At 40.3% G+C, this 22,632-nt stretch overlaps 1 protein-coding gene across 1 annotated transcript in view; it reads right to left on the reverse strand.

Annotated features, from left to right (window-relative positions):
* CTTNBP2 (cortactin binding protein 2) overlaps positions 1 to 22,632 on the reverse strand; it is a 187,737-nt gene that overhangs the window by 12,267 nt on the left and 152,838 nt on the right. The window contains 5 exon segments of the mRNA XM_073328165.2: positions 1,924 to 2,056; positions 3,035 to 3,095; positions 10,930 to 11,115; positions 11,438 to 11,643; positions 14,802 to 14,980. Of these exon segments, the coding sequence (XP_073184266.2) occupies positions 1,924 to 2,056; positions 3,035 to 3,095; positions 10,930 to 11,115; positions 11,438 to 11,643; positions 14,802 to 14,980 (765 nt within the window).

A 22,632-nucleotide genomic window follows, 5' to 3' on the forward strand; every position in this document is an offset into this window, starting at 1 on the left:
ATGGCATCCAAAATTGGACATAGTACTCTAGCTAAGGACTCACCAGCACTGAGTAGAGCAAAACAATTACCAATCACGTCTTACATACCACACTCCTGTTAACACACCACAGAATAATATTTGTCTGTTTTGCAACTGTATCACACTGTTAACTCAGATTCAATTTGTGATCCATTATAAGCCCAAGATCTTTTTCAACAGTACTACTGCCTAGCCACTTATTCCCCATTTTATAGCTGTGAAGTTGATTTTTTCGTCTTTAGTGTAATACTTTGAATTTCTCTTTATTCAATTTCATCTCTTTAATTTCAGACCAATTTTCCAGTTTATCAAGGTCATTTTGAATTCTAACCCGTCCTCCAAAGTGCTTGCAACCCCTTCCATCTTGGTGTCATCTGCAAATTTTACAAACATTCTCTCTGCTGCGTTATCTAAGTCATCAGTGGAATCTCAATAGATATATCCTCCCAGTTTGACAATGAACCATGACTACTCTTTGAGTACAGTTTTTCAACCATTTGGGCCCCACTGTATATTAATTTAATCTAGACAATATTTCCCTAGTTTGCTTATGAGAACATCATGTACAGTGTCAAAAATGTTACTAAATTCAAAATAAATCATGTCTACATCTTTTCCTCTATCTACTAGCCAGTAGCCCTGTCAAAGAAGGAAATTGGGCTGGGACAGCATGATTTGTTCTTTAATAAATCCACATTGGCTATTAGTTATCACCCTATTATACTATAGATTCTTACAAATTGATTGTTTAATAATTTTGCCAGTATCTTTCCAGTTACCGCAGTTAGGCTGACTGGTCTATAATTCCTGGATCCTCTTTGTTCCCCTTTTTTAAAGATAGGTACTATATATGTTTGCCATTCTCCAGCCCTCTAGGACCTCACCCATCCTTCATGAATTTCTGAAGATAACTGCTAATGGTTCCAAGATTTCTTCAGTCCTAGGGTGAATTTCATCAGGCTCTGTCAAATTTAATACATCTAATTTCTTTAAATATTCTTCATCTTGTCTTTCCCTATTCTGGCTAGGATCCAGTTGCCGTCCCCTAAGATATGCCTTTTAAGATAGTCACAACCAGTAAACACATTTTAAAGGTGTTAAACCCTGTCTACACAAGTGTTTGAAAATGTTAGTTAAAATGAGTTAGCTAACATGCTTTTAAACCATCTATTTTCCCTAGGCCAGACATGGTCTTGGAGTGAATCCCTGCTGAGATGCCAAGGGATTAGCTGGTGCAGCTTCAGTGCATCTGGCTCATAGCATACAGCTGTTAAAACCTAACTGCACAGAGAATTATATAAAACATGATTACAAAGCTTCCCACCACAAATATTTCTTAATTAAAAGTTTGTTGGTATCTGAGATCACAGAGAATGTGCAATAAAGCAAAATCGCTGGAAAAGTTTAAACAACCAGGGAATTGTTTATGGAAATCCTTGGTGTATAATTAGGTATAATGGGATTATGGTCAGCAAAATAAGTGTACAATGTGCATCAGAAAAGCTTTATATTGCTATTAGACTATGAAATAGTCTCCCAGTGGAAGTAGTGAAAACACAACTGATTCAATCACTTAAAATTAGGCTGCTGAAAGCAATAGAAAATATGATGTGGAGAGCAACAATGCATTGAAGCAGATTATCTGATAGAACTTTAGCTTCTCTAAATTCATCGCTCAATACATTTTAGCATTCACTGCAAATTCCTGAGTGTATGACATGACATTTAAGGTTAAACTTTTTTTAAAATAAAATAAATCATAAAATCTATCACACATATAATATATTAGTCTATTTTAGCACATCTAGAGTTAATGAAAAAGTATTTTAAAATCTAAGATCTATTATGGATTAAACAACTGCATATGATTATTATGTAAATTATTTAAACCCCAGTGTTTACCTTGCTTATATCAGACTCTGATTTGCTGGAACACATACTTTGAAGTTCCTGCACAAGATCTACTTCATCATCAGAACCAAGGGACAGCCTTTGCTCCAGATTTAACACTTTTAGCTGCTCATTCTCTGAAGAGCTATGAAAACAAAACAAGAGACAAGACATCTGAAAGTGGGCTATGGCACATAATTAATATATTTATACACACACACAGGGCACAAGGAAATGGTATCCTCCTTTCACAAAGATTGCATAACTACACTGTCTATTCAGTAACACCCCTACTTTAGGATGTAGCAACAAACAGAATGGAAATAGCATCCAGTTTAGGCATCAGTAGTTGTCAGTCTTTAATTTTGTTGCTTCATAATAGACCCTCTTCTACCCAATTTAATCTACTCTCTCCACTGTTTCAGCAAAGGATGCTTCCGTGTGACAAGTATAAATGCCATTTGACAGGAGAGTTTTTCTTTCTTTTGCCTACACCAATTCAGTGCTGCAGCCATCCTCCCACGCTCCTTTTTTGGAACTATTCCTAACTATTTAGGAGCCACTGCTAGAAGCACAAAGGTTTCTGTGCTCTGCAAAGATGTGAATTTAAGATCTGGAGTTGTCTCCTGCATATGGTAACATAAAATGCAGTCCCCTTGGACCATTTGCTCAGTAGCTACTTAAAGACATTCCATATCATTTAGAGTAAAATGCACGTATTATACAAACTTCAGATTTCCATTCAGTAGGCTGAAAAAGCCAGAAGGTCTTCTTTGTACACCTCTAGATGAAAAGACAGCCTTATGCTTTTTATAAGCCAAAGTAAGAGGAGTTTTATATAATATTCCCCAAGTCCTAGAAAATTCTAATAATAAATAAAGGAACATACTCTGTGGCAAGGTTTGAGCTACTGAAATAGGTTCTAAATTATAATTAAAAGCCTTCAACACTTCTCCTCCCCCCCCAAATTAGAATTAAAAAGCCTATACTTCTTCAGCTTTGAACCCAAAAGTAACCATACCAAACGTAAACCATCCACTTACTCAGAAGAGTGAACTGGGTTTTGACATAGTAGTATCTGTCATCTTTGCTAAATACTACAAGAATAAAAAACCTGACTTACTTTTTGATAAGAGAAGCCATTTTGTTGCAATTCTGTTGCAACATGTTCTTTGTTTTTATACCTGCACAAAAGGGAGGGAAGTTAACTTGTTATACTTAGCATAATTCTATTATTTTCTTCATTTTAAAAGCTGTAATGAATAGGCAAAACATATTCCTATTTTCTGATCATCAGCACACCCCGTGTCCTGTCAAGATCATGTTAAGGCCCCATGGCCCTATTGCAATTGCACAAAGAGGCCTGAGCGGGGGCCAGGATCTGCCCACTTTCTTGAGCAGGTGTGGTATAGGTAGTCTTTTCCCCACCAAGTTCTGCCAACACAGTGACTACTGACACCAGTATGGTCCTCTCAAAAAGAAGGAAACCAACCCAATTCATCATTACTTGTTATCAGAGTGAGCCTTTGAACTCAGAGGTGAAAGGCTATTAAAATGAAATCCACTGTCCCATTTTGTCTCAATTTCCCTCCAAATGTTTATTCTTAATATACGTTACCAAGAGTGCAAGAGGATCCTTAGATACAAAGTATGACAGCAATAACCTTATCACCTTGAGCTGTGTTCACATCAACTCTAAGAAATTAAGCAGGATTAGATCTGGTCAGAATTTGGATGGAAGACTACCAGTCTGCTTCAGGAAGTGTTAGTGACAATTCAGAAATAGCACTCTTCTCCCTTTCAGAGTAGTAGCCGTGTTAGTCTGTATCCGCAAAAAGAAAAGGAGTACTTGTGGCACCTTAGAGACTAACCAATTTATTTGAGCATAAGCTTTTGTGAGCTACAGCTCACTTTGTTGGATGCATGCAGTGGAAAATACAATGGGGAGATTTTATATACACAGAGAACATGAAACAATGGGTGTTACCATACACACTGAAAGGAGAGTGATCAGGTAAGGTGAGTTATTACCATCAAGAGAGAAAAAAAACCTTTTGTGGTGATAATCAAGGTGGGCCATTTCCAGCAGTTGACAAGAACATGTGAGGAACAGTGTGTGTGTGTGTGGGGGGAAATAAACGTGGGGAAATAGTTAAAACTAGGCATCAATATTTGGTGGGAATAGATTTTTCCATTTTTGCAGTATTAATTTTTTATCAGCATAAGATGCTTAATAGCCATGCTACCTTGTTACCAGGTAATCTCCCCCAGGTACCAGGAGCATATCCAAGAATGAACTTAAGGGAGAGGGCTCCATCTTAGCTTCCAATATCAAACTGGTCCTTTGATCCCCCCTCACCCCCAAACTCACACCAGAAATTCTTGATACAGGGGCACTTCCAAAACATATGAGCTAATGTGACACCAAGGGAGTTACACTTAAAATAGTGGCCAGCATTTATGAGATCCGTTATCACTAGCCTATGTGGTGATCAGTGTATTTGAAAAAGTGTCTTTTGGTGAATAAGCCATAGTTTCAAATCTGTAGTTGCTTTTTTAACATTAGATACAATTGTATTGAAGGGGGTCCATGATAACTGTGTATCCAAACTGCTATTTCAAGCAACTCTCAAAGTATCAATCTTTGACAGAGTTTTTAGGGACTGGGAATCATAAAAGGATACCTCTGGCTGAGTAAATCCATTCCATTGCATCCGGTCCAAATACATTTGTAAGTAAATGCTTTAACTAGAGATATTTTCATGCTCCAGAGCAGGGCAAGCCAAATTATTGCTGAAGACCTAAAAATGGTTTCAATTTATTTATTATCATCAATTAGCTGTAACACAGTTATAACTCCTCTCTGTCCATCCAATTCCTCCACACCAAGGTTTTGCCACTCATTTTAAAGACAGGATTGCTCCACAGGATCACCTCTACATGGAAGAATGGATGGAAGCAGAATTTTCTGGCCAAGTTTGACCAAGCTTGCCTCCCTCATTGTTGTGGGAACTCTGGAGCCATCAAATCTGCCCTAATACGATCCTGCAATGCCTGAAAGGAAGGTAGGGTTTACAAATTCTTGTTCAACGTGAACCCAAAGAGGAATGTGTGTGGTCACATCTAATAACCACAAAGGTGCATGAACTAACAAAAAGGAGATATAAATAATTTTCTAAGCTGGGAACATGAAATCCTCACAGACTCAGGGACGTGTAATTTGTTCAGAGCCCAAATAACCTGCAACCCAAAGGAATGTTCTTAAATTATTATTGAATTTCTTAAAAACAGTTTGAGGAATAGAAATAGGGACATACAAAATTCTAGGAAGGACATTAATTTTACCGGACACACTGAAAGTTAACAAACTCCATCTCCCCAAATCATTAACCACTTGTGCAGTAACTGGTTCTATATTTATTTTAGGGATGTCCTGAATATTTTTGGGGATCAGTATTCCTAAATACTTCATATAAGAGGATTGCCATTGAAAATCCCAGTTTGAGAAAAGGCTTTTGTGGACATATTTGTTAATGCACAAGATTTCTGATTTACCTTAATTAATTTTACATCCTGAATTTAAACTTATTAACAGTGTTAGAAGGTTAGGAATGGTAATCTTAGGTGTAGATACAAGAGCATCATCCTCATAGAGCACAATTTAGTTCTCTGTTTGGCCCACCGTAATGCCATAAATATTTTGATTTGCTCAGATGACAATGGCTAAAGGTTCTAGAGCTAAATCAAAGAGAAAAGGAGAAAGGGGGCAGCCCTGCCTCATACCTCTCTGTGATGGAAATAGGGCAGAAATAATACTATTGGTAACTATCCTGGAAGTTAGATTGGAGTATAAAAACTTAATGCAAGAAATAAATTATATACCAAGTCCAAAATTTTGCTAATATGTAAAAGAGGGTATGCGTTGAAAAGCTTTTTCAGCATCTAAAGAAACAACAGCTAAAGATTCTTTAGAATCTCTCTAAGTGGCAATATTATCAATCAGATGATGCAAATTATCGGAGCAATGTCTGTTATGGAAGATTTGTGTGTGTAAGGAGTAACAGTGCTTTGTCCCATTTATTGCTACATACCACACAGTCAGATATTAATAAACAATGTCAACAGTTTTATGCAAGCTATATTTAGCTGAAGAGGGATCAGTAAAGATGCCCTAGATAACATTTTTAGCAGATTGCCTCTGCCACAGATCTCTGATACCCCTCTAGAAATTGTGGAACTGACTATAAAAGAAATGAAGGCTGGAAAGACTCCTGGCACAGACAGGTTCCCAACTGAATTTTTACAAAAAGTTCTCTGAAACCTTAACACCTACATTATTGAACATGTTCAGTGAGACCAAGAATGAGCAAACTCTCCAGCCTACTCTAAATGAATTGTAATTTCAGTTATTATTACACCCAGGAAAGACCTTGGACTATGTAGCAATTATCGTTAGCCTTTTGCTTAAGTCTGTGTGCCCACAGCTTGCCAGCTCTCTCGCCAGATTCCCAGTAGTTTTGCTTGAAACAGAATAAAGCAAACTCTGTTTTTTGGGACAGAAGTGTATTGATTTCAATTCTGTGTTCTCTCCATGTCTTTTTATAGAAGGCATAAGAGATGATATGGCCTCTGATGAAGGCTTTAAAGGTTTCCCAAAGCGTGGCAGCTGATGAAGTGGTGGGGGCACGTGTGTTTTTTTTTAAAAGTTCTAACTCTTGTTGCAGAGAGTTAACAAATGATGTATCAAACAGTGGAATGGTATTTAAGCTCCACATTTTAGATAGGGGTATATACCCTGGGGGCCTAACAGACAAATGTGCCCATATTTAAAAAAGGGAAGAAGGAGAATCCAAGGAACTACAGACAGGTCAGCCTCACCTCAGTCCCTGGAAAAATAATGGAGCAGGTCCTCAGGATACCCATTTTGAAGCACTTGGAGGAGAGGAAGGTGATCAGGAACAGTCAAATTGGATTTACCAAGGGCAAGTCATGACTGACCAACCTGATTGGCTCTGTGGATATGGGGAAAGCAGTGGATGTGATATACCTTGACTTTAGCAAAGCTTTTGATATGGTCTCCCACAGTATTCTTGCCAGCAAGTTAAAGAAGTATCGATTGGACGAATGGACTATAAGGTCGACAGAAAGCTGGCTAGATCATCGGGCTCAACGGATAGTGATCAATGGCTCCATGTCTAGTTGGCAGTCGGTATCAAGTGGAGTGCCCTAGGGATTGGTCCTGGGGCCGGTTTTGTTCAACATCTTTATTAATGATCTGGATGATGGGATGGATAGTACTCTCAGCAAGTTCGCAGATGACACTAAGCTCTGGGGAGAGGTAGATAGGCTGGACGGTAGGGATAGGGTCCTGAGTGACCTAGACGAATTGGAGGATTGGGCCAAAAGAAAGCTGATGAGGTTCAACAAGGACAAGTGTAGAGTTCTGCATTTAGGAAGGAAGAATCCCATGCACCGCTACAGCCTGGAGACCGACTGGCTAAGAGGCAGTTCTGCAGAAAAGGACCTGGGGATTACAGTGGATGAGAAGCTGGATAAGAGTCAGCAGTGTGCCCTTGTTGCCAAGAAGGCCAACAGCATATTGGGCTGTATTAGTAGAAGCATTGCCAGCAGATCGAGGGAAGTGATTATTCTGCTTTATTTTGTACTGGTGAGGCCACACCTGGAGTAGTGTGTCCAGTTTTGGTCCCCCCACTACAGAAGGGATGTGGACAAATTGGAGAGAGTCCAGCAGAGGGCAACAAAAATGATTACGGGGCTAGTGCACATGACTTATGAGGATAGGCTAACGGAAACTGGGCTTATTTAGTCTGCAGAAGAGAAAAGTGAGGGGGGATTTGATATCAGCCTTCAACTACCTGAAGGGGGTTCCAAAGAGGATGGAGCTCAGCTGTTCTCAGTGGTGGCAGGTGACAGAACAAGAAGCAATGGTCTCAAGTTCCAGTGGGGGAGGTCTAGGTTGGATATTAGGAAACACTGTTTCACTCGGAGGGTGGTGAAGCACTGGAATGGTTACCTAGGGAGGTGGTGGAATCTCCATCCTCAGAGGCTTTTAAGGTCCGACTTAACAAAGCCCTGGCTGGGATGATTTAGTTGGTGTTGGTTCTGCTTTGAAGTGGGGACTGGATTAGATGACTTCCTGAAGTCTCTTCCAACTCTGATATTCTATGATGCTATGAAATATATTTAGGAGCACAGTCAGCTATAACAATAGCACAAATGCCATAATCAGTGAAAGAACTGATCAAGTCTTCTCACACTAAGAAATAGTCCAATTCTGAATAAGTTGAATGAGCTGCAGGAAAAAAATCAAACAAATAAACAAAACAAAAACCTATAGTCTTTAGCCATTGGATTATCCAATCTCCACACATCCTGTAAACCTAAATCACCCATGTATGTAGGTATGAAGTACCTGACAAGTAATCATGTTTTTATATGGAGATGGAGCAGATTTATAAAGGACTGAAAGAAAAAAAGAAAAGAAAATGAACATACATATCATTCAACTACCACCTATCAACTTATTTAGAGCAGCCATATCAGATCTCAGAGAACAATACATAAATTACATATAGTCAAATCATTCCATATATATCTCCTCCTGTGAGGGAGGAGTTTGCAGATTTTTGAGGTATTTTTCTGCCTTCTGAGGGGACCTGAATGATACTATCTTGTTGCCATCTTTAATATTGAACATTGCCAGATATTTAATAAAATAATTCTAGTCCATCTTCCTAGCCAATTGTTGTGCTTGGTTAAAAGCTGCCCTCACTGCAACCATATCACAGGGATAATCTTGAGCTTATGCTCAAATAAATTTGTTAGTCTCTAAAGTGCCACAAGTACTCCTTTTCTTTTTGCGGATACAGACTAACACGGCTGCTACTCTGAAACTTGAAAAAGCAGTATTTTAATTGCTGGTTCTCCCCCAAGAGCTCCTTTTTTCCTCTGGATTTTTGCAATATAAGCTCCTTAGTGGTAAACTTCAGGAACTACACAATCAATGCTCTGGGCTGACCTCCTGGAGCTGGCGGGAAGGGCTATGGCCCAGTGTGCCCACTCAATTTCAAAACAAAAATTTACCAGCAGATCCAACAACTTAGTTAGGGACAAATTCAGAGGGTTTGCCTTTTCTTATTCCCTCAGGGACACCCACAATTCTTGTGTTACATTGTTGTGAGCCATTGTCTAGATCAATTGGCTTGGTCTCAGTAGTCTTGATATCATTACAGTTCTTCATAACCTGGAATTTGTTCTCTTTGAGACTATCTTCCACTTCAGAAGTTCTGTGTTCTACTTCCCCATTCATCTGGATAGAGCATGTAAGGGAACTCTGAAACTGAGGCACAGTGGTAGGGTGGAAACTAGATTTAATTTCAACAGTCTCTGCAGCCATCTGTTGCAATACAACCATCAGCTGCGCTCCATCAGATTCAGGCACCATTTTGTTTGCAGAATCAGGAAGGCAGATCTCTATTTTTTCAGTGTTTTCAGATTTGGAGAGGAAGATGCAGAGCTAGAGGGCACCTTGGGGGTTTCAGCAGTCAGGCACAATATTTCTTGGGGTTGGGGATGGTGGGTTTAGGGGATGATGTTCAGGGATTCCCCATGGACTACTTCAGAGCTCAAGCAACCTGCATCCACCTTGGTTACAGCACCCTCTGAAGTCCTCTCTGTGCTGTTTAAAAAATGCTATTTTTTGTATTCCAGAAGTAGTTGATTTTACATATCGATAATGCAATCCGTGTATAATTTATAGTTAACCATTTACTGGCTGATTCATGATCTCTGGGTGACAGGCATTATAAATTTATAAATGCCACTTATTAATTATATCTGCCACACTATTGTAGCTGCATTAAACCAGTTATCAACTATATAGTAACCTCTTATGTAAGGAACTGTGGAAGCCTTTGTTACGGCTTAGCTAGGGAACTTCCGCTTTCTCAAGGCCGCCCGGTCACTGCAGGACATGGAGAACCAACTGTAACCAGTTTTAGGCCGGTTTTGTCTGCCTTGCATGGCCCGTTGCCAGGTAGCGGAAAGCCCCCTTAGGAAAGTACCTAATTATATATTCATGAGCTGTTTCTGTGTACTGCTTATTATGGCTCGCTGATTGCCCCTTCGTCGGACTCCGTCCCAGGCAAAGCTCCGGTGTGCTGGGTTCTCCGCCTCTGTGACAGCAATGCTTGGAGTCCCCATTGCAAGTGTGTCACTAACCTTCAATAAAGCCAATAACTCACTGCTTAGCTGCATGTGGGTCTCGTTTTCCAGAGTACCTCTGCTAGCCTGCGGTGCTTCGAACGCCTTGGCCTAGAACATCTTAGAACCTCTAAAATACAATGTCTTTCCCTATGTGAACTCTGGATTTTTTTGAATTTATTTTTGGCAATGAAGAGGAAACCTTAGAAAAAACCCTGCAATTTAAAAACCAGAGACTTTTGCCCATCTGATAATTTTGAGGTAGAGGAAAGAATGCCACCAACTGCATCTCCACCATCATTTCCTACAGTCCCTATCTTATTCTTTGGAGTTCTCCCATTCAATTCCAAAACTGGCTTGATTCCACTTAGCTGGCAAAAGTGAAAAGATCATAGATTGAGAAAGTATGTCTGATTTTTATGATAACCATTTACATTATTGTTGTGTATATATAAAAAGCATGTAAAACAATGAGATTATTTAACTGACATACTTACTATGTCATTTAACACTTTATGTGCTATAAATAACAGGAAGGACATTTAACGAGAACAAAAATAAATTTAAGTAGGCTATTGCAAAAGTACCAGAAAAAGAGCAAAAGAGTTGAACAATTTTCAAAAGACATGAACATTAAATGCACCTTGTTTTTGCTGAGAATTAAAAGGAAGTTCAAACATGAAAAAAATAAAAACCAGTTTCTTTCCAGGGTCATATCTACTCATCTCAAAAAAACACCCTCCCCCATCACAAAAGACTAACATGTTTTCCGTGGTCCCAAATAACAAGCTTTACCTTCTGTATTTGCCTCCTGCTTACTCCATGATTGGGAAGATGAATGGCCTGACTTCTTACGAGGACTTGTGCTCACCTTTCTCCAGGAAGCATTCTCTCCTCTTTTCTTATTACAATTTTTGTAGCTTGAAACCATGGCTAAGGGGAAATTTCCTCCTTTAAAGTCTGCTATGCATCTATCCAGATCTGAAACAATATTAATACACATTTTAAAAAAAATGCTGAGTGCATTGCAGCATTTAGAGATATGCAGTTAGCAAAGAACTAACATGGCCTCTAAGATTTCTCATCACTATTCCATTCAATGGGATCAAACTCTTTTAATCACAAGACTTACCATATCTGTGAAATTACTGTTATGTACTGACGTCTTCTCTAAAGTGCTTTGAGATATACTGATGAGAAGTGCTACATTTATTTAAAAAAAAATCATTAAATAATGTTAATCCTGCTTAAGAAATTCCAGTATATAACTGCTTGCTTTCTAGCTGAGCTTGTTCACTGTTACCTGTTCGTGGAAGAGGACAGCCATGCAGAACAGCTTTGTTTAGCAAGATACTGAGAGCTGCTTTAACTACAGCCTGTTGGCCTTGACTAGGACTTTTTTTGGCTGCTGTCTGTCCCAGTGCAGACGGTCTCTTCACAGACACTCTGGAGAGTATTGCTTCTTGAACTCTGGGAGCAATGACAGTGTTCCATAATTTGGACAGCCACCTTGAAGCATACAGAAAACTTTACAATCAGGACAAGTTATCAAACATGTTTTACACATAACTTATTTATTAAAGATGACTTACAAGTAGGGTAGGGAAACGGATTTTGTGCCTTTAATTTGTTTTTGTTTTAACATTAGAAACTGACATCTTTGGTTAGCCTGACCAAAAGAGGAAGTGGCTTGCATTTTTTATTGTTGTTAACAATTTAACTCAAATGCTTGTCCAAAGAGTTAGAAGAAAAGTGGTTTCCATTAAAATTTGATATCCTTCTTTCTTAATTTGAGGTCTGAAATACCACCCTCTCCCCAATCAGCGCAAGGCAGAGGGATGATGTTTGGTCAAACTAAAATGCATGATGCCCAAACTCCCAAATAAAGGGAAGGAGGGAAAGTTGGAGCAGGTAGCGCCTCTAATATCAGTTGCATAGAGAAATGTGCATGAGGAAGAGGCTTTCTCTGCCTGCCCCTTGCTGGTCTGGGGATGGGGGAGGGAATGGAGAAACCAGTTAGCTATTATGCTCCTTCCCCAAATTTGAAACCTGTCCAGGACTTCATGAGCCATATTGTTTTATGACTGCTCTGCCTTCCTTTCCTGTAGTTGATGTATACTAAGCTGTGCTTCAGGATGCAGTGGTCTGACCACTTGTCTGTTTTTGGAATCAGAATGGAATTTTTCCTCGTTGGGTCAAACTGGCAACAGTCTGGTGATTTTTTTGCCTTCCTCACAGCATTGTGGAGGCACAGCTGGGTTAAAAGAGAAGAAATAGCAAATAATATTAAGAGATAATATAGGAATGTTGTTTGTCGCAACTTGCTGCTAGTGTATAATGCAGATAAAGGCTATACAAGATCAGCTCCCAAAGGAAAATGAGACCCGGGACTTTGCAGATGAACTTGGGCCTATAAAGAGAAGGGGAACGTGAAGTCTTTGCAGACCCAGGTCCCCTTTGACACTCTGTACCCACATCCTTCCATGTGCAGGGGATGACAGGCTACAGAAGTGAACAGCATATGAAGGGTAGGCTGAAGAGCATCTATCTTGGTTATTAGTTATATGATACAAGTCCTGTTAACCTGCAGCCAGTGAAATGTCTGGTATGTGAGGGGTGGTCATATAACACCCTCCCTATTGTTAAGTTAATAAAGTTGCATCTGGCCACTTAAGTCAGTCCTTGTGTCTGTTTTTCATTCTGGCATCTCCTGCTCAAGCTCCCCAAATACATGAGATACTATTAAGTCCTACAATATAAACAAACGCTAGCCTTGAGCCTATTTGATATTTCTAAGGTATAAGTTTTAAAACAAGGGGGGTGGTGGGAAAGAAAGGGTTACAAAAAGTCTCTTTCACACCTCCTTTATACATCATAATGAAACAAAACAAAAAATTCCCTTTGGAAGATGACACTTAATTCTCAAGACCAAGGACAACAGAAATACAAGGGCATAGAAAATCAGCAAGATGGAACTGGAGTCTTCCGAATTTACTTGTTCTGCTCTCCAGAATCTAAGGGCTTGTCTACACTTAAAATGCTAAGCCGCTGCAGTTGTGCCACCGTAGTGCTTCAGTATGGATGCTACCTATGCCAATAGGAAGATTCTGGCATTGGTGTAGGTAATCCACCTCCTTGAGACACAGTAGCTAGGTTGACTGAAGAATTCTTCCATCAACCTAGAGCTGTCTAGACAGGGACTTAGGTCAGCTTACCTACACCACACAGGAGTGTGGATTTTTCACATCCCTGACAGATGTAGTTAAACTGGCCTAATATTTTAGTGTTGACCAGGCCTAAGTTGCCACTTTCAAAGGAGGAAGGTATAACACACTTCTGGCTGCAAAAACAGCTGCCACTGATGTCTTGCTGAGCATACTGTTCAGGCGGATAGGTTGAAACAACAGCACCCAGTGAGCCATCAATGAAACCTAATTATCGCCATTTAAATCCCAACACTATTAATTACCACACTACCAAGCAAGATATATCCAGTAAGTATTCATTGTAGCTATGTTTATTTTTATTGTTTATTCCCTGACAAAAACTACATTAAGATGGAGTTAAGGTTGAAAGTACATATCAAAAAGTTAAGGGTAAAAACCAACATTACAGCGATGCTGTAATTATCCCAAAACTACATATTATCCCAAAACTAGTTAATTCAGAGTTAAGGTTACACTTAAAATAAATCTAAATCCATTATGGTTGGAAATTTATAGTTAAAGTACTCCAGCAACTTTAACTCTGTCCTGTTGTGATGCCATGCAATAACCACATAGTTAAGATTAAGGCATTTCAGTGTTTAAGGTCCCAGATTAGATTTAACTGATTTTTATAGACACAGATTTTTTTCCATATTGCCCATGCCCAATGCCATAACTGATTCATTGTGTAACAGTAACAACCATTAAGCTTCAAGCAGATACCAAATCCACATTTGGATAATGATATTTTGGGGAGACACCTGGTGGGGATTGGGACATCTTTGGGATAGAAGAGGGTGGAGGGAAAATGCAAGTAAATGAGCTTTGGACGTAATAACAGAGTGACAGGAAGGAGTCAGGCAGCTGCAGGAGCTCGGCAGAGGAGACTGGAGCCAGGGGCCAGGCAGGATCTGGAGGAGACTAATAGTCAGGGTCTAATAGTGGCATTAGTGAGAGTGTAGGAAAGCAGGCTGGACAATGTGTTTGGAGGAGTTTTGTATGAATATGCCAAGTAGCCAGACTGGCACACAAAACAAATATGAACTGAAGATTCATTGACTATCTAATGTAGCCATGCAGTGTGTTTTAGCTGACAGTTATGAATCACAAATATGTTAGCTATTTCCCTATTCTTTTGATTAATCACAAACATGTTTTCAAAAGTGTTGGAACATAGGCTCTTTTCAGAAGCAGAGTATGTTGATTTAACATACCAAACAATTGTGACATTTTCAGGAAAAACAGGAAACTTTGTATGTTTTCTGCACAATTTTACTGGCTGTTTAATTTTAGGCTATGCACACCATAGTTTTAATAACTGTAACTAAAAGATGATACTTCTATTTTCAAGATCATAAAAATATCTTATTGGATTTGGGAAACACATGATCATTATGTTCATAAATATTTTTAGTACCTCACTATGCCTTAACACTGGCAATCAGGGAATATAAATCTTACTTCAGTGTGACTTGGCCATGCCCAGGCTCCATCGGACAAGAGAAGAAATGTTTTGGCCCTATGAGTGCTTCAGGTGCACCTAAACGGGATAAGCAGGAGTTCAGCTGGTGCCAAACGGCAAGAATCCAGTCTATGATCTTGCACACTGGATCACATGGAAGGGGCACTTTACCTCTGAACTACAAAGACAGAAAAGACAAAGGGTTTGACATAATTTCATACCTTTATCAGGAAGGAAAGGGATCGGCTCTTTGGCATGTTGCCCATTGTGAAATCAGGTACATTTCAAAAACCACTTAATATACCTCATCTAAATAATCAGGAAAAGAAAGATTAAGACGATCAAATCTTCATTGAGTATCCTGAACTGCTGCATTAAATCTTATTGCCTTAAACATATATTAAACACATTTTCATAGAAACAAAGAGCTCAAATAACTTTGTGAACATAGTCAAAGAAAAAAGCTCCAGTGACCTAGAACGTGCAAGTTACACATACCACCAGACACACACGCACGTGCAAAAGAAGAAACAAAGCACAATGATATAAATAATAAGAAGCTTATGTATTCCTACAGAGAATAACATACAGATGACTGATGCTACTGTTTAGTAACCTCACTTTGACAAGCTGGGGCTTACACAGATTTATAAAACATGCAGGTTCTTTTTTAAATAAATAAGAGTGATACACTTGGGAATGACATTTTTCCTAAATTAACATTTCATGATATCTAGGCATCTGGACTTAAATAACTTGCATGTTAGTATTCCTAGTGAAAATGAAAAATCTGCGAAGGTGAAAATCCCTATGAAGCTCAGGTGCTAAGATCACATGAATGCTGAACTGTCTTGTTGGCTCTAGAGGGTTTATATTCAAAATGCAAAATGTGCTAATTTTAAAATGACATGCAGTAAAACACTTGGTTTTCATAGGATCACAAATCTCTTCCTGGTGCTTAGAAATTAAAAATCAAAAAAATAAAATCTCCCTACTCTTTGTTTAACAATACAGCCAAATAAAGGTATGCACTGTGATTATTTTATATTGTCCCACAATATGCATCTCACTGTGTAAGATTATGGCAAAGATTATGGCAAAGATTCTTTGTTTTCAAATTGTAGGTAAGATTGGACTCTTGGCACTACCAAGTAATTAGGAAAATATTTTCCACCAGTTGAATTCATTTTAGTCACAACATGTAGCTAACGTAGACAGATTCTTTACTATGTTATACATAAGGCTGTGTATATGAAAAGAAAAGAAAGAAAATCACAGGCCACGATTTTGTTGAGGTAAACTGCTACTTTCAACATTTGCCACAACTTTTTTGCAATGCCACTCACTCAAATATGGCCCAGACTCCCCTCCATCATAACCTGGTACGGGCAGTGAAAGTGGTGGATAAGGAAGATGATGGAGCCTGGCCAAGGTCCCTGGGGGGCTCGCCCTGCTTCCTGCCCCTGGCTCTGGCTCTGCCAAGTGCTGCCACTTCCACTCAGTCCTGCTGGCCTCACAGTATGCCCAGATACAGTTCCAGCTTCACCCGGTGGTGTGTATTGGGCCTGCTCTGAGCAGCAGCAACTCCTGTGAGACCCTGAGGACTTTTCTTCCATTGTCTCTCCACCCACTCCAAGGGACAGGCTTAGGGAGGCCTCAGTGAGTGGGGATGGGTGCAGGCTGAGGCTTGTGCCTCCTAAAGGGCTTGGAGAGAAGAGCACCAGTGGTGTCAGCCACCTACAGGGCATCCACAGATCTCTGAGCTGGGGCTGACTTTAAGGTGCAGGGGATTGCCTCCCCCCTGCCTCACCCTTTCTGCAGACTGGAGGAATGGGTGGAGGTGTTATCCAACCCCTGTTAGAGAGTAAAGGACCCTACTGTCAACTTGACATCTAGTCAGAGTTTAGTCCTACACAATGCCCCACCTCCCATCCACCTACACACACCTGCACCCCAAACAGCAACTTTAACAAACTGCGGCCATAACTTTTGGACCAAAAAAAAAAAAAATCACAACTGAGCTAGAGAAGTGTGGTTAAGTGAGTCTTGATGGCTCAGCAGACTGGTCATCTACTTTCATTTCTACGCAGCCTCTCATTTTTAAATTGTTAGATCAAATGTAAGCTAGGTTATTAGTGACTGGAAAATATTGCCATTCTGTGGATAGTCTCAGCCCAATTTTTCCAAAGAGAGAGGTCAGCTTCACAAATACCTCTACATCAAATACAGCTATGAGACTTGCCAACCTTGGAGTATGTCTAGCCAAGGAAAAATGGTCATGGAAGGAATAAGTCCCACCTTCTTTGTGCAAATAATTTCATGCTGTCACATGATCTGTCAAAACCTGAAGTATCTTGTGTTCAGTCTCAGGCAGAAATGACATTAGAGCTAACCTGACTGCTCTCAGTTCTAAGATACCTATATGCAGATTCTTTTCATTTGGTGACCACAGTTATGACTAATAGCCCCCATCACAGTGTAGATGCATCAGAGGTCAATAGTACTGAAGGTAGAGGGAGATTGAAAGGTATACTCATCATCGTTACATTTAGAGCACATGTCGACCACATCAGTGCTGTTAACACCTGCTGTGAAGTTATCAATTTGCAATGCACATTGTCAAAGCTTGGTTTGTAATTTCTTGCTAGCCAGTATTGCAGGTCTCACATCCAAAGATAAGCATATGGGGTCATTGAGGTGACTGATGCTAAGAGACCCAGTACCCGGAGTAAAAGGGTATTGACTTATCTTTTTCCTGCCTCATTGGTTCCATAGCTCTTGCTTTCAGAGTTGCCTCATTTGGATCAACATGACTGGATCCGAAGAAGAATGTCTCCTTATTCTACCATGAGAATCTGTACTCAGGATAAGTTCTTTGAAGACCCTCTGGTCAGATGGGTCTTTCTCATGTTGACTAGCTCTTTGCAAAGAGGCTGACACCAATGAGGACTAAGCGCTCATGTTTGCCTCAACAGTGATTTCCTTTTGTAGTGGATTGGCTCTGGAAACTGAGACTAACACCACAGTAGTTTTCCTCTTTGGATCCTTCCCACTTATGGATCCTTTAATACTTGGTACTACGGTGGAGAAATTGTTGTTCTTCCCTGCAGACTTGCCTAGAGCTGATGCTGGTCACTGAGATTTGTTTGAACTTTGTACTCACTCACTCAGTTCTGGGTGGTTTTGCTGACAATGATTCTTGTAATAAAATTGCTTGAAGCCTGTTTTGTCTCCTTTTTTTGCTCACATTATAAAAGTCGAGCAAACTGAGCATTCTGACGTTGAGTGTCCCTCATCCAAACATGCCAGACATCTGGTACATTCGTCGGGTGCTAGAAACTACCGGACACGACACACAACTTTTAAAACCAGGCTTTCTAGCCTTTGGTTCCGCTATCTCAAAACCAAAGATTTACAACTAACTTAAACTAATACTATTTAACAAACTACTAATTCTAGCTATAAAATTATTATCTAGCTAACAAGGTACAGAGCCATAAGCTCCCTGGAGCATTTCCTGATCTGTTCAGCTGGTCACAGTTGGAAGGAACGGAGGTGGCTGGAGCGCCATGTCTCTTTTGTACCCTTGCCCTGGAACATTCAACATTCACTGACGGGAGAGGTGCGGGAGGCATGTAACCATTCCAATAGCTGCTGCTAACTAGGGTTCTACTGTTCAGCTGAACCGGTTGGAGCATCTCATGGATGGGAATATGCATAGGACACTTAAAAAAGAAACACAAAATATTTCAATTAGAATATCCTGCTGTGGTGCCTCATGGGAGTTGTAGTTTGGTTTCCCTATGTCCCCATTGTCTTTGATGGGCTGGCACCCCAGCTAGACTACATCTCCCGTGATATACCATAGCCAGAGACTGAGGATGCAAATGGTTTCCTCACTATGAGGAGAGATCACAGAGCATCATGAGAGATGCAGTCCAACCAAGGAGCTCAGTCTATAGAAGAAATTGGGAGCAATGAGGTATCATGGCAGCATTTCCAAATTGAAATTATTTTTTTTGCTAAAACATTTTATTTTTCAATTTCTCACTGAAAAGTCAAAATTGTTCCCTGATCTATCTTATATCTACCTTAAGGTTTTAGACTTAAGGTAGATAGTGCAAGTTGTGCTTAAAAGAGAATTAACTGATCATGGTCATCCCTAGAAGGCAGCCTCAGTGTGTTATTCAATCTGAAGACTAACTGAAATCAGTTTTGTTTTCTGTACAAATAGTTTAACATATTTATGTACAAATAGAAGCAGAAGTTGGGAACAACAATGCGGAAAAAACATCTTTAAAAAGTTATTTTATTTTATCTAACTATTATTTAGGAGGACTCAAAAGTGACATTTCCACAAAGTGACCTAATATAAATATATTTATGACAGTTTGCTACTATTAAAATCAATTTAATTCTGTAGCTTTGTTTCCCAATGTACTGCCGCTATTCTTTCTTGCAAGTCCCAAAATAGATATTTCAACCAAGACATACTTTTTGTTTTGGGGCAGTAGATAAAAAGGAATTATTTTTGTGAGAAAGAACCTTTTCTTCTAAATCTAACTACTATACAACTCTGTGATCTATATTTGCAGCAAACATTTGCAAATTCCTGTAAAGATATTGGGTAAAATGCTGACCCATTGAACATAGTGACAAAACTCCCATTGACTTCAATAGGACCGGAATTTCAACGTTTCCAAGACCATTGATTTGAACAGATCTGTACCAGATGCTTGATTTGAACTCATTTTCTAAAACAGAATATTCGAAAAAATTCAGATTGCCAGAAACTGAAAAGCATATTAACAATTTTCTTTCATTAATAGTTATGCACACTGTCATACAGCATTAATTTATGATTCTATACTTTTAAAGCTAGAGACAAGTAACGATGGCCTGAATCTCACAAACCGCAGTCTTCACACAAAATGAGCAGTGCACACCCAACCCTCAAATGCACCATCCGTGCACTAAAGATCACTACTATGTCAGGAGCCAAGCTGCCAAGGAGATGACCAGTGATCAGATCCCCAGAGACATCAGAACTAGATGGGGAGCCTTTTAGAAGTAGATTCTGGCAAGCTACTGGTAGTCACAGGCCAGCTAAACTCTTCAGGTTTTGTTGCTTGCTGAAAAAGGGATTAGAACCCTTGGTTTCTAATATTGTTGAGGCTAAGAGTTCTGTGCTGAGTAGTACTGAGCTCCCTTGAAGCCAACTGATGAGGTAAAAGCTGTCTAAGAAAGGTCTTTCCCTTCCCTTCCCTCCAAAGGAGGAACTAAAGAGCAAGACACAGGTCCAGAGGAATGGAGTATGGCCTTTCTTTCCTTCACTCTCTGTACTATGGCCTCCTCCTGCTCCCCAAACAAGTTGTCGCCAGTGTAAAACCAGTCCTAGATCTTTCTTCAGGTATAATCTGGAAACCTGCAGCCAAGTCAACTAACAGGCATCCAATCCTAAAGGTTGTTTTATGAAAGAGAGTTTAACACTAACCACTATGTGGTTCAGGAACCTATGTCCCATTTTCAAAATTGATTGAGACACTTTGGACCAGATTTTTAAAGGTATTCAGGCACCTAAAGATGCAGACAGATGCCTTTAAAAATCTGGTCCAAAGTGTCTCAATTAGGAGCTTAAGTCACTCTTGAAAATGGGACTCTTGAAAATAGGACTTAAGAGCCTCTTAACATTTTACCCCTTGTCTTTACTCTCTGTGTAAATATAATCTTCATCATTAATGGCAGACATGAAGGGTAAAATACACTACTAAATTTTAATTCACAGACCAAAAAAATCACAGAAATTCACGTATTAAAATAAATTCTACGAGTTCCGTTGCACTGTAAAAATAAACAATTCACACAGAAAAAAGTATATGAAAGGAATTAGCCTTTTGAAATAAGTAATTTGAGGACATTCATAATGGATAGAGAAACTATTTAAGGCTTCTTAGTCAATTTTAAGCACAAGTGGATTTAGCAAGTATGGCATCCCACAAGCACCACTTTTAGCATCAGAATGATTTGTCTAATTTAAAAAGTTATATAAATATTGCCTCATCACAGCATCTCAGCACCTCATAATCATTAATAGATTTTATCTTCGAAACACCTCTCTGAGGGAGAGAGGTATTATTCCCATTTAACAGGTAAAGGGAAATCAGGCACAGGGGTAAGACTGGTGATTTAACCAAGATCATTCAGAAAGCCTGTAGCTGAAACAGGAATTGAACAATAGGTCTTCTGAATTCCCTATCTTTTCCAGAAATTGAACAACAGATCATCTTTTCTACTCTGACAGCAACCTGTTCTTCTTCAGGCTATCCAAGGTTATCTTCCTTTGCAGATGTTCTGACCAAGCTCCCATTCCAAACCCCCATATTTCTCAACTCTGCAATGGCTGCCATCTTGTTAGTATTATCTGTTACCAAATAGCTTTCAAAGAATTCCACAACTCTGCTCCTGCCTATCTCTGCCCTTATTCCCAGCTGCTTCTTAATACTCAATTTTTTCTCCTCCTCTTGTGTCCTTTTCCTACTCATGTATATCTTACTGCATACTGCCTTTCAGCTCAGAACAAACTTCCAATTTATAGAATCATAGATTCTTAGGACTGGAAAATGACCTCAAGAGGTCATCGAGTCCAGTCCCCTGCACTCATGGCAGGACTAAGTATTATCTAGACCAGCGATTCTCAAACTTTAGCAACTCGAGGACCCCCATTTTGATTTAAAATTCTGGGGACCTCCCATGCCCCCCCCCGCTCAGCCCACACTCCAACCCTTCCCCCAAGGGCCCCACCCCTGCCCAACCTCTTCCCGCCCCCCCCCCCCACTCACACCATCCCCCCTGCCTCCATCGCTCGCTGTCCCCCACCCTCACTCACTTTCACCAGGCTGGGCAGGGGGTTCGGGTGCAGGAGGGGATGCCGGGTGTGGGCTCTGGGAGGGAGTTTGGGTGCAGGAGGGGGCTCTGGGCTGGGGTAGGGGTGCAGAAGGAAGTGCAAGGTGCAGGCTCTGGGAGGGAGTCTGGGTGCAGGAGAGGGCTGGGGCACGGGGTTGGCGGGCAGGAGGGAGTGAGGGGTGTGGGCTCCAGCTGGGAAGTGCTTACCTCAGGTGGCCACAGTTCCCAGACAACGGGAGTTGTGGAGTCGGTGCTCAGGGCGAGGGCAGTGTGCAGAGACCCCCTGAGCCCTGATGTGCCAGCCGTTTCCGGGAGCGGCGCAGAGCCAGGGCAGGTAGGGAACCCTGCCTTAGCCCTGCTGCACTTTTAGAGCCTAAAATCTCCCTGTTTGGCTTCAGTAGCCTCCGGGAGATAGAGAGAGGGGGAGTAGTAGAGGGAGGACTTGATCAGCGGGGCTCGCAGACCCCCTGGAGTATCCTCGGGGACCCCCATGGGTCCGCAGACCCCAGTCTGAGAAACGCTGATCTAGACCATCCCTGACAAGTTTTTGTCTAACCTGCTCTTAAAAATCTTCAATGATGCAGATTCCACAACCCCCCTAGGCAATTTATTCCAGTGTTTAACAACCCTGACAGTTAGGAAGTTTTTCCTAATGTCCAATCTAAACAGCTCTCGTTGCAATTTAAGCCTATTGCTTCTTGTGTTATCCTCAGAGATTAAGGAGAACAATTATTCTCCCTCCTCCTTGTAACAACCTTTTATGAACTTGAAAATGTTATGTCCTCTCTCAGTCTTCTCTTCACCAGACTAAACAAACCCATTTTTTTCTATCTTCCCTCATAGGTCATGATTTCTAAACCTTTAATAATTTGTGTTGCTCTTCTCTGGACTTTCTCAAATTTGTCCACATCTTTCCTGAAATGTGGT

This window comes from Lepidochelys kempii, chromosome 1 (genome assembly GCF_965140285.1).
Source record: "Lepidochelys kempii isolate rLepKem1 chromosome 1, rLepKem1.hap1, whole genome shotgun sequence".
In the NCBI taxonomy this organism is placed as follows: domain Eukaryota; kingdom Metazoa; phylum Chordata; order Testudines; family Cheloniidae; genus Lepidochelys; species Lepidochelys kempii.